General features: G+C 30.7%; 2 protein-coding genes across 4 annotated transcripts; both read left to right on the top strand.

The window, feature by feature from the left end:
* On the top strand, positions 1-4302 carry LOC130960296 (3-hydroxyisobutyryl-CoA hydrolase-like protein 1, mitochondrial). Of its 2 annotated transcripts, none has more exons than XM_057885669.1 (13): positions 1-283; positions 356-424; positions 506-569; positions 644-723; positions 823-906; positions 1592-1676; positions 2059-2144; positions 2236-2357; positions 2773-2833; positions 3070-3168; positions 3277-3447; positions 3636-3677; positions 3855-4302. In XM_057885669.1, exons 1-13 carry the CDS (start codon positions 98-100, stop codon positions 3972-3974), a joined length of 1269 nt encoding a protein of 422 aa, XP_057741652.1. In that variant the 5' UTR covers positions 1-97; the 3' UTR covers positions 3975-4302. The 2 variants fall into 2 exon arrangements, with proteins under 2 accessions (XP_057741652.1, XP_057741653.1); XM_057885670.1 differs by having other exon boundaries at positions 2-283; positions 3277-3378.
* A 1029-nt stretch (positions 4303-5331) lies between these two features.
* LOC130962019 (WAT1-related protein At4g30420-like) lies at positions 5332-10898 on the top strand. Of its 2 annotated transcripts, none has more exons than XM_057888104.1 (7): positions 5332-5608; positions 6790-6858; positions 6986-7102; positions 7363-7606; positions 8666-8824; positions 8931-9082; positions 10568-10859. In XM_057888104.1, exons 1-7 carry the CDS (start codon positions 5406-5408, stop codon positions 10611-10613), a joined length of 990 nt encoding a protein of 329 aa, XP_057744087.1. In that variant the 5' UTR covers positions 5332-5405; the 3' UTR covers positions 10614-10859. The 2 variants fall into 2 exon arrangements, with proteins under 2 accessions (XP_057744087.1, XP_057744085.1); XM_057888102.1 differs by having other exon boundaries at positions 5336-5608; positions 10560-10898.
* Positions 10899-11134: the final 236 nt, after the last annotated feature.

Raw genomic sequence — 11134 nt, 5'->3', positions numbered from 1 at the left:
ATCCAATAATAATAATAAGTTAATTACAGGTAGAAGACGCGAGAGTGAGTGAGGGTAGCAGGTGAGGTGAAGGGTGAAGAGTGAAGAAGCAGCAATAATGCAACGCGCAAGATCGCTCCTAACAAGGTTTAATCCAATTGCATACAGATACAGATACAGATGCCAAAGCCGAACCCTGTGTTCTTCTTCGAACGAGGAAGTTGTGGTTGTTGAAGGAAACGGTTACTCGAGAATGGCAATTCTCAACAGACCCACGGCTCTCAACGCCCTCAACACCTCCATGGTATTATTATTTGATAATTTCTGTTTAATTATTGTCTATTTGAGGTTTGTCTTGCTGACTGACTCAACTCAGGTGGCTACCCTCAGCAAACTTTACCGAGCCTGGGAAGATAACCCCGACGTTGGCTTTGTCACCATCAAGGTAACTAACTAACTAACTAACTAACTAAAGCTTGTATTGTTTAGCTTCTTAGACACTCTTGTTCTCAATTTTGTTATGAAGGGCAGTGGTCGGGCATTTGCAGCTGGCGGTGATATTGTCGCCATTTACCATTTCATCAACAGAGGTCCAACTCATCTCAATCAATTTACTTTCCTTTTTCTTTTTCATATCATTCTTATTCCCTTCCCATTCACGCAGCCAACATGGAAGCCTGCAAGGAATTCTTCCGAACAATATATCGTTTTATTTACGTCATAGGTACATATATGAAGCCACATGTGAGTACTACTTTTCGATTCTTTCTTTCATCACATGCATTGCCTCTTCTCATGATTCAGTTCCTTTATTTTCAACTGTAAGCTGTGATCTTCGCGCAGATCGCTCTTCTGAATGGCATTACCATGGGTGGTGGAGCTGGAATTTCAATCCCCGGCACTTTTCGAGTTGCAACCGACAAAACTGTATGTAATGTAACATAACAAACTTTCTTGCTCGTTCTCTAGTATTTCATGAAATGTGAGATAGTATTTATGGATTTCTTCATGTATATGTATGGATCAAGCATCAGGAGGTTGGTAGAGTGAGAAAATAAGTGTCTAATTACTCTTAGATTAAAGTGACAAATAAACATATGAGAATTTATATTTTGGACAAATTAATCCTTAAAGAAAAAAATACCAATGAAGTCCTCCAAAATAACGAACGTGGACAAGTTAGTTCAAATTAAGACCTTCTACCCTAATCATAGGAGCTAGTTTAAAGGTAGTGTGTCTACATATGTTATCCTTAAGACTTTATTGGTGCTTTTTTATTAGGGACTAATCTGTTCGAAGTGTAAATCGTTAGGGATTTATTTGTCACTTTACTTTTACTTTTAAATTAGGATAATGAGGTTCACATAAGATGGAAATTACATATGCAATGGTAGTTAATCCCCCACTTTATCACTTTATCATTGGGAGTTTGGTCATCTAAGTAATTCAAGATACCTTAAAAGCCTGACAAAACTAATTAAGCAGCACAAGGGTTCATAAGTTATAGGCACACATTGAGTCTATGAATATTGATTCTCTACAAATCTTCAACAGAATTCATCACGTTGAATTAACCAAAATATAATGATTATAACATATCCCTATTTTTCAGATTTTTGCTACCCCTGAAGTTCTTATTGGATTTCACCCTGATGCTGGAGCATCTTTCTACCTTTCACATTTACCTGGTCACTTAGGTATGATTATGTGTATATCTAATTTGCAAGTTTGGACATTTAGATACGTCCTAGTTGCTAAAATTTGTTATTGGAAAACAGTACTTTCAATTTTTTCCCCCCTTCTACTTTTGCAAGTTATAGAATCACTGAGGTTCTGAATGAAGACTAAGATATGGAAGTTATTTTTCAAATTCCCAATGCTTACTCATTCTTGTTTCTGACATCATGTTCACAGGACAAAATGGTTAATGGGATAATCCTCCTATTTTATGTGAAAATTATTGAAGGGAATTTCATGGGTTCAGAAGATCAGAACTATTCATCTATTGAAAACATGATTGATAAAATTCCTCTCTAGCCTTTCTTTGTTTGATAGGTTGTTATTGTATGTACTATGTAGGCGAATACTTGGCCCTAACAGGGGAAAAGCTCAATGGAGTAGAGATGGTTACTTGTGGACTTGCTACACACTACTCACTAAGTGCAGTTTAGTTCTGTTAGACCCTGCTTGCTTGCTTGCTTTATTTCAAAATTTAATGGACTTTTTTCAAGCTCAAGCTATCATTTTGTTCTATAGAGGCTCCCGTTAATTGAAGAACAGCTGGGGAAATTAGTTACTGATGATCCTTCTGTAATTGAAACCACTTTAGAACAGTATGGTGACCTTGTACACCCAGATAGCAGTAGTGTACTTCAAAGGTTTGTCTTATCTTTTAAGTGTTGTCTTCTTTCTTTTTAATTTTGGGATGCAAAAGAGATAATACAAAAAATAGGCAGAAATTACAAGAGGGGAGGAAAATATACTCTTTTTAGGATTATGTCAAGGAAAAAAGTGAAAAGAATATATATTTTTTTAAATATCTTGTTTTCACGTCAATAAACATTCAAAATGGAAACAGACAACGTTTCGACAAACTAAACATATTAGTACATATCACGAAATACCCCTCCCTTGCTTTTAAATTGAGCCTAAATGGTTGTTAGTAGCAGAAGCCTACAAGAAAATAAGGAAAAAGGCCCATAGCTGTTTAGATGCTCTCCTTACTAACTTTATTTCTTATATTCTGATTCACAGTTTAAGATAGCCCTTTTTTCTACTTTTCATTTTCTTCAGGATTGAAGTTGTAGATAAATGCTTTTGCCATGACACAGTGGAAGAGATTGTTGATTCTTTGGTGAGCTTTACATCTTCCGTTAAATTTAAGTACCTCCTGCACAGCTTTATGTTAGAATTTCATTTCTTCTGCTGCTAAAATGTCTTTAGTGTCGCTCTTAGTTGTAGTCTCTTATCTGGTTAACTCTATTTGTACCAGCTAATCTTTGATTAACATCTATCTATTGTGAGTGGCTTAACTTTCTGGTAACAGTGCACAGTTTCTTTTTTCCATCTAATTACTTAAATTTCCATTAGGAAAGAGTGGCAAGTGAAACAAATGATGCATGGTGCATTTCTACCCTAAATAGACTTAAAGAAGCTTCGCCATTGAGCCTGAAGGTTTCCTTGAGATCAGTGAGTTTCTTTTTCTTGTCAAAACTCATTTGAGTTCTTGATTACTATGCTTTCTTCCTTCCATACGAGAAGCCGCTTACTATAATGTAAACCGTCTAACTGATGCAGATACGAGAGGGTAGATTTCAGACTCTTGACCAGTGCTTGTCGCGTGAGTACCATATGACTTTACAAGCAACATCTAAGCAGATTTCTGGTGACTTTTGTGAGGTAATGAACATTGCCAGTAGTACAAATCCAACATCACTCAAAGATGAGGTTTCTAGATGGTTTATAAATGTGAGACATTCCTCGCCCTATGAGCTAGTTTTGGGGTTGAGTTAGGTTCACTCAATCTCAATTCTAATATGATATTAGAGTCTATCTGATCCAATATTGTTGGGTCATCTACTTGCAAATATTCACATTCTAGACGAAACAAACTACTTGTATCTAATTTAACGTGAATTGCTTTGAATTGTTTTTAGGGGATAAGGGCTCGTGTGGTGGACAAGGACTTTGCACCAAAGGTACCAATTTGAAGATCTTATCAAAGTTTCTGATAATATCATCTGTTAAAGACAACAGTGTTATGCATATCATTGGGTTTGACACAAATAATTCATTTCGAAGAATCTCATCAATGGTTTTCTTCCTATTTATCTTTAAACACTATAATATAATAATTGATATCCAAATATATGCAGTGGGATCCTCCAACATTGGAAAAGGTGTCTCAAGACATGGTGGATCAGTACTTCTCACCTCTAACTGAATTTGAACCTGGTCTAGGGCTCCCCACAAAAGTTCGAGAAGCATTTTTGTAGTTTCTCTTTATCTTGAAATGCTTCAAAAGCTACAACCATTGATATTGGTCAATCTTGCTCTCCAATAAACAATCCTTTTGGATAAGAGAGAAAATTGGAGGATTGATGTCTCTGAAAGTGGCTCTCTGGATGAACATCTTTAGTCTTCGAAAAAGGAAATGACGAAATTGATATTCATATAAGCAATTCTTAATGTACGTCTTAGAGAGATTTTATTGGTACTGTTGCTACTATTGCCTAGCAATTAAATAGGGATATTTATGGTTCGGATTTGATTTGCATATTCGCATTATTTATCCAAATTCGATCCGAAAATTACGGATATTAATCCGACTGCATACTAATAGGATCTAGGATCGCGGATTTGAGGTAGGGTATCAGCAAATCCGATCCGTATATCTACAGATCTGTAAAAATAAATAAGTAAATAAATATTCTTTTTATGATTTATTTCAACTAATAATTATTATATATGTTGTATTATTTTATTTTTATTATTTAAAAAAAATATATTTAATAATACTTTAAGAATAAACATGTTAAAAAAAAAAATTATTGATATTTTTTAATAAAAATATTTTTTTAAAAATTTTTTATGTTTTGCGAATATATTCGATCTGATATGCAAATATGTGGATCAGATTTAAACTTAAAAACTATTTTAGTGTGGTTCGAAATTTTGCTCATATTTGATCACACCCCCTTTCCCAGTGACCTTGAATTTCCAAGCTGTGGTAATAATATCATGCAGGATAATAATATCCGAAATCTTAAATCATAGTAAACTTATTCATTCTCTATGAAATTAATGTTGAGTTTCTGTTCATCCAATGACTGACTACGCGGTGCCGCATGTTATGTGCAGCTTGCTTGCATTGCTGACTCTCTCCATATATATCATATATATATTTGCTATCCCATCATTCCCATGTGTATATTACTCATTATACATGCGGCAAACCCTTAGCCTATTAAATGTCTGATCATTTTAGGTGTTCACACTTTTCTGTTCTTTTCTTCGGCGGTCACTTTTTTTTTTGTCATATTCGGCGGTCAGTTTATACCTTGTATTAAAATGCGAGTTATCTCGTAGTTTCGATTGAATATTATATATAACTAAATTGAGTGCTAGACTTTTGTTATCCAGGTGACTAATATAGGAAAATAATTAACATCTTTCCCATGTATAAATACAATTAATAATTAATAATTGATTATTTATATGTAATTTCACTACAAAATAGTATGTAGTTATCACGTTACAGCTACACTAGACAGATCCGAATCTGAGATGCATAATAAAAGGAAAAAAATATATGAGATAAATTAATTAGATAATACTACATAGAATGTGGGCCTCTTGTTTCAATGTATATACAAGTGCAACCGAACTATAGCTTTCTCGAGTCTTGAAGAATATATACCTAGTGAATGGAAAAAGAAGATCAAAAGATGGGGAGTAGGGTAGATAGGTACCTGCCGGTGGTGGCAATGGTGCTGCTACAGGTGATATATGCAGGTATTGCCATTGGAACAAGGACTGTCTTAGTAGAGGGAATGAGCCCAAGGGTCTTTGTTGTCTACCGCCAACTTATGGCAACTCTTGTCATTGTTCCCGTTGCTTATTTCTCTGGGTATTACCTCTTCCTTATTCTTCTAATTACTTTCTTAGTTTCTTAATTACTTGATGATTGTAATCACATGAAATCACTTGGTTTCTTAGTTTTTTGGATTTAAGTGAATTTTTGCTAGACTTTTAAGTTCCATTTTGATACCATATTATGAAATGACTTTTTTTCAAAAGGTTAAATGTATCGGAGGGAGTACAAATATATCTAAAGCTGGAAATATTAGTCATATCCACGAGTACATATTCTACCCCAATCCATTTGGGTAGAGTTGGCAACTGATTCGCTGTGAGATTGAGTTGAGAATGAAGCGAATAAAGTTATGTACGGATTTAGGCTTATACCTATCCGACCTACTCGTACTGTATTCCTGATATATTATTATATGTAGTTAAAAAATTTATGTATAATGAAATTGATAGCGCAGAAATTATTTTTAGGTGCATGCTATGCTACGATGCCTATATATATTTGTCTAATTTATTAAAAAAGATAAAAATTAATAGTTAAATTAAAAAATATAAAAATAAATAATTTTTATTGTCTACCTATACTTTTTTTTTTTAATATGGTGATGAAGATGGTATTTTAGTTGAAGATGGATATTTAAAGTGTATTATAATATTGTGGATGTATAAGAAACGTGTCCAACACGCATCTTGCGTGTTGCGACATACACTCTGTGTGTTGACTTTTTATCTACAAAATTCACCCACCTATAATTACATCAAATAATCACATTTTTTAACAAAAACACTAATATTTTTTTCATATAAAAAAATTAACCTTGATAAGGATATTTTCTTTTTATTTTATAGTTTTATACATGTATGGTGAAATTAATGAATTGATAATGATGTTATTTGTAATTTTAATATGGATTTCATTATGATTTTGTTGTTTTTAATGTTAATATGATCTTAAATTTGTATTTTTTGTTTTATTAGTTTGTTTATGAAATATATAGAATAATTAAATACTGTGTTTGATAAAAAAATTTAATTTTGTTGCTAATAGGATCAAATGAAGAATTGTAGGGTACGATAAGATTAGGATTGAGTTTTATAGAAATTTTAAATTTACGAGTTGTGTTAGAAACTAGAGTGGAGTCTAAACCTGTCCTACCCTAACTATTATCACCCCTAATTATATTTGTAACAGTTGTTCTCTAATTTTATTTCATGCAGGAGAAACTCTGGCTCGTGGTCCTTAAGTTTTAGGAGTTTTTGTCTCATATTCCTTGCTTCACTAATTGGGTTTGTGGTTTCCATTCTCTCTCGCTATTTCTGTATGTTAATAATGATGGTTTAGTAGTGATGTGAGATTACTTAGCGTAAGTTTAATTTATATTATAATATTTGGAATATATATAAATACATACAGTGTGACGTTGAATCAGAATCTATTGTATGAGGGTCTATATCTGGTTTCCTCTTCAGTTGCAAGTGCAATGGCCAATCTTCTCCCAGCTCTCACTTTTCTTATAGCAGCTCTTCTTCGGTAACTAATCAATGCCCATTAATTCCTTCCATTATGCTCTTCATATTGATCTACATATATAAACAGAGTTAAAACGAAAATAGTATCATGAAAGAGTGTATGCATGTTTTTATCTTGATGAAAACTCATATACAGTTGTTTTTTTGTTAAGTTGATAATTGAAAATAATTAAATAATAATTTAATCAAACTTATAAAATCATTTAACGACTCTTAAGGAATACAATTGTACTTGAATTTTTACCTTTTATTTTTGAATAGAATGGAGAGTGTGAATATTGGAAGCTGGAGAGGCATAGCGAAAATAGTAGGGACAGTGACATGTGTAAGTGGAGCAGTGTCCATGGCATTGTTGAAGGGTCCAAAGCTACTCAATAATTCACAAAAGCTTCCACCATCAAATTCATTTCTCATAGGTTTAGGTGGTCCTGACAACAATTGGTTTCTGGGTTGTCTCTTTCTCTTTGGAAGCAGTTTTTGCTGGTCACTTTGGCTGATTTTGCAGGTATAATATTTGAGTTGATTTATTTAATTTTAGGATTAGATTTTCACTTGGAGTTATAAACTTATAATCAATCTATCTATCAATCCAATTATGGAATTAACCAAAAAAAACAACCAATATCACTATATCAACCAATAAACAAACAAACTCAATTGCTCACATTTTTTCCTTAATTTTTTGATACAATAATTTCATCCATTCACCACCAAGGCACCAACTACCACCCACCATCTCCAGCATGTAAGGCTGGCAATAAATAGGGTAGGGTAGGATTTTAACTCTACCCAGAGATTGAAAATTTTTTTAAAATTCTATTCTACTTTATCCGTGGGTTGATAATTTTTCAATCCTAATCCTACCCGCACCTTAAAATTCTAAATTTTACCTTATCTTACCCTACTCGCAGAAAAATAAAAAAATTTTAAACAAATATAAAATTCAACCATTCTAAATTTCATACATATTAATAAAATAGAAAATAAAAAACTAAGTTTAAATTAAAATTAAAAATAATAAAATCTTAAAAAATCTAACATAAAATTACAAATAATATGATCATCAACTAAACTAATATAGTAGTTATTTTAAGTTTTTATAAGAAAAAGATTATGGATTCAACACTCACTTTCTTCATTACATATATAACTTTTACATATATATTATATAATATATTAGGGATGCAGGTAGGGTAGGGTAGGATATACCCTGAACCCGTACTCTACTCCCTACCCTATCCTAACCACAACGGATAGGGTATAGATTGCCAGCCTTACCTGTATGCTGTCGCCATCGGTTATTATTTTTCACCTCAAATTTTAAATTATAAATTCTAAAGCTTTAATTTTATATCCTAAATTAGTTTTACTTTATTTCACCCCCAAATATTCTTTTTACTTGTGTTTTTTAAGATATTCTATTATTTTTATCTTTGAATATTTCTTTTTAATATTCATTATTGGCAAAAAATGGTTGATTCCCAATAGCTTTTGTCTGTCTATATATAATAAACATGAGTGTAATTCATGCTTAAATTTTCAACTAGTCTTTAATTCATTACAGGTTCCAGCATCTGCAAGCCACCCTAATCACTTGTCTCTATCAGCATGGATGTGTTTGATGGCTGCATTACAATCAGGAGCAGTCACACTATTCCTGGAGCCACACCCTGCTGCTTGGAAGTTTCACACTCTTCTTGAATTTGCTTCCACTGTATATGCAGTAAGACATGCATATAATAAATGCATCATCTTCAAATTCATCATAGATAATGTTAACTAATTCTGATATATAGCTAATTAACCCATGATCATGATCATATATATAGGGAGTTATGGGATCTGCAGTATCATTCTTTGTGCAAGCATGGTGCATCTCAAGAAGAGGTCCTCTCTTCTCTGCAATGTTCACTCCCTTGTACACTGTCATTACCACCATATTCGCAGCCATAATGCTTCACGAGACCCTATACACTGGAAGGTACGTAATACATTATAAATACTAGCGTGAGACCTGCGCAATGCGTAAACAGGTAGATTATTTATACTATATAGTGTATTTTAATAAATGTTATATTAAAAATACATAAATTATTTATATTAGAATTATACAAAATTGCATCTTCATTTTTTTTTGTCATTTTTCGATTTGTATTAATTGGTACACTTTGTCTTTTCATGCATGTTTTTTATTTGTAAATAATTAACAAAAATGAATGAATGGGAATGAAAATATATAAAAATATCTTAAATTTAAGAAATTTTTGACAGTTGATATGAGAGATTAAGAAATAAAGAGTAGTAGGAGTCTTAATATGTATAAATTGTAGAATTTGAATAAGTTGTAGAATTTAAATATTTGTAACTGAAATTTTTTATAATTATTATTATTATGACACTTTTAATGCATGTTTATTGCATTTAATTAGCATTTAATGTTTTAATTGAATAATAATAAATAAGAGTGTTTTGTTTTAATTTTTTTAAAATATTTTACTAAATGGTGATTGGTTGATTTTCATCTTTTGTCAAATTATTAAGATTGCTGATGTGACATCATTAGTAAAGAAAAAATGGCTTAAACTCATTATGAAAAAAGTTGGTATCAACTTTTATATATTATAAATAAATAGAAAATAGATAGATAGATAAATAAATAGATGTACCATATTTTTTTTATTTTTTATAACCAAAATATTTGATACAAAAAGATATTAATAAAAAACGGTTGAAATTTATTTTATTTAGTATTTATTAATTATTTTTGAAATTAATGAATGCTAATGAAGTAAGTTTGAGCTTATTTTTTATTGTTTTTCTAACGTTACTACTGTTTGATAATAAAAAATATTTAGTAACAAAAAAATATTAGCAAAAAACAACCCAAACTTATTTTGTTTATCATTAATTGTGGCTAGAATTAATGAATATTAATAAAGTAAGTTTGAGTTGATTTTTTATTATCTCTCTAGCATTATTGTTTAATAATCGAAAATATTCGATAACAAAAAAATATTAGCAAAAAATAGCTCAAACTTATTTTATTTATCGTTTATTAATTATCGCTAAAATTAATGAATGCTAATAAAGTAAATTTGGGCTAATTTTTTATTGTCTCTCTAGCATTACTGTTTAATAATCGAAAATATTTATTAATAAAAATATATTAGCAAAAAATAATTTAAAATTATTTTATTTATCATTCATTAATTATAACTAGAATTAATAAATATTAAATAAGATAAATTTAAATTGATTAAACTGATTTTTTATTGTCTTCTTAGAATCTTAGTATTATTGTTTGATAATATCATTCGGCATACTTAATAAAAATGACATTATTAAAATAAAAATAAAAATAAAAATAAAAATATTCGTTCCCTTCATTTATTTGTTACACATTTGATTTGATGACATGAGACTGAAGTTCCTCATTTATATGTTGAATTAATTCATAGCTTGATAGGCGCAATTGGAGTTATTATTGGCTTGTATATTGTGCTGTGGGGTAAGGCTGAAGAAGTAGCTGAAAATGATGATAATGTGACGACCGATGCAATAACACCAGCAGAAGAGGAAGTGAAGATCCACATAATAAAAAATATTAATAATAATAATAATAATATTGAATCAACTGATTTTGAAGAACCCCTTCTCTCCTCCAACTCCCCTTCACATTCTTTAAATTAAGCTGATATTCTTCATGTATTACATTGTAGTGATGAAGAAATAAAGTTTCTTTTGGATTTTAACTGATTATATATATAATTGGTAAATTGAACTTTTTTATGGAGAAATTCGACCTGAAATTTTACTTCCTATCAATACTCATTCCTTTATCATTTCGTAGTATCCTTAACATAACAAAAATAATTATTAGATGCAATATTCTTTCTATATTTTATGTGTATATTTTTTTATAAAATAATTAATGCAGATTAAAAATATTTTATATTATAAAAAGATATATATTTAAAAATATACCAAATAATGGTATAAATATAATTTCTTGGAACATATGTGACCTGGGTGT

Source organism: Arachis stenosperma, chromosome 2, assembly GCF_014773155.1.
Source record: "Arachis stenosperma cultivar V10309 chromosome 2, arast.V10309.gnm1.PFL2, whole genome shotgun sequence".
Lineage (NCBI taxonomy): Eukaryota > Viridiplantae > Streptophyta > Magnoliopsida > Fabales > Fabaceae > Arachis > Arachis stenosperma.
The sequence above is the reverse complement of the archived record's forward strand: the minus strand, read 5'-3'. Positions and strand labels throughout refer to the sequence as shown.

Excerpts from the sequence above, each read along its gene's own strand:
- LOC130960296 (XM_057885669.1), top strand. The coding sequence starts at position 98 with ATGCAACGCGCAAGATCGCTCCTAACAAGGTTTAATCCAATTGCATAC. Across the intron at positions 1,677-2,058 it reads ACATTTACCTGGTCACTTAG|GCGAATACTTGGCCCTAACA; the intron begins GTATGATTATGT and ends TGTACTATGTAG. Across the intron at positions 2,834-3,069 it reads AAGAGATTGTTGATTCTTTG|GAAAGAGTGGCAAGTGAAAC; the intron begins GTGAGCTTTACA and ends AATTTCCATTAG.
- LOC130962019 (XM_057888102.1), top strand. The coding sequence starts at position 5,406 with ATGGAAAAAGAAGATCAAAAGATGGGGAGTAGGGTAGATAGGTACCTG. Across the intron at positions 7,103-7,362 it reads CTTATAGCAGCTCTTCTTCG|AATGGAGAGTGTGAATATTG; the intron begins GTAACTAATCAA and ends ATTTTTGAATAG. Across the intron at positions 9,083-10,559 it reads GAGACCCTATACACTGGAAG|CTTGATAGGCGCAATTGGAG; the intron begins GTACGTAATACA and ends ATTAATTCATAG.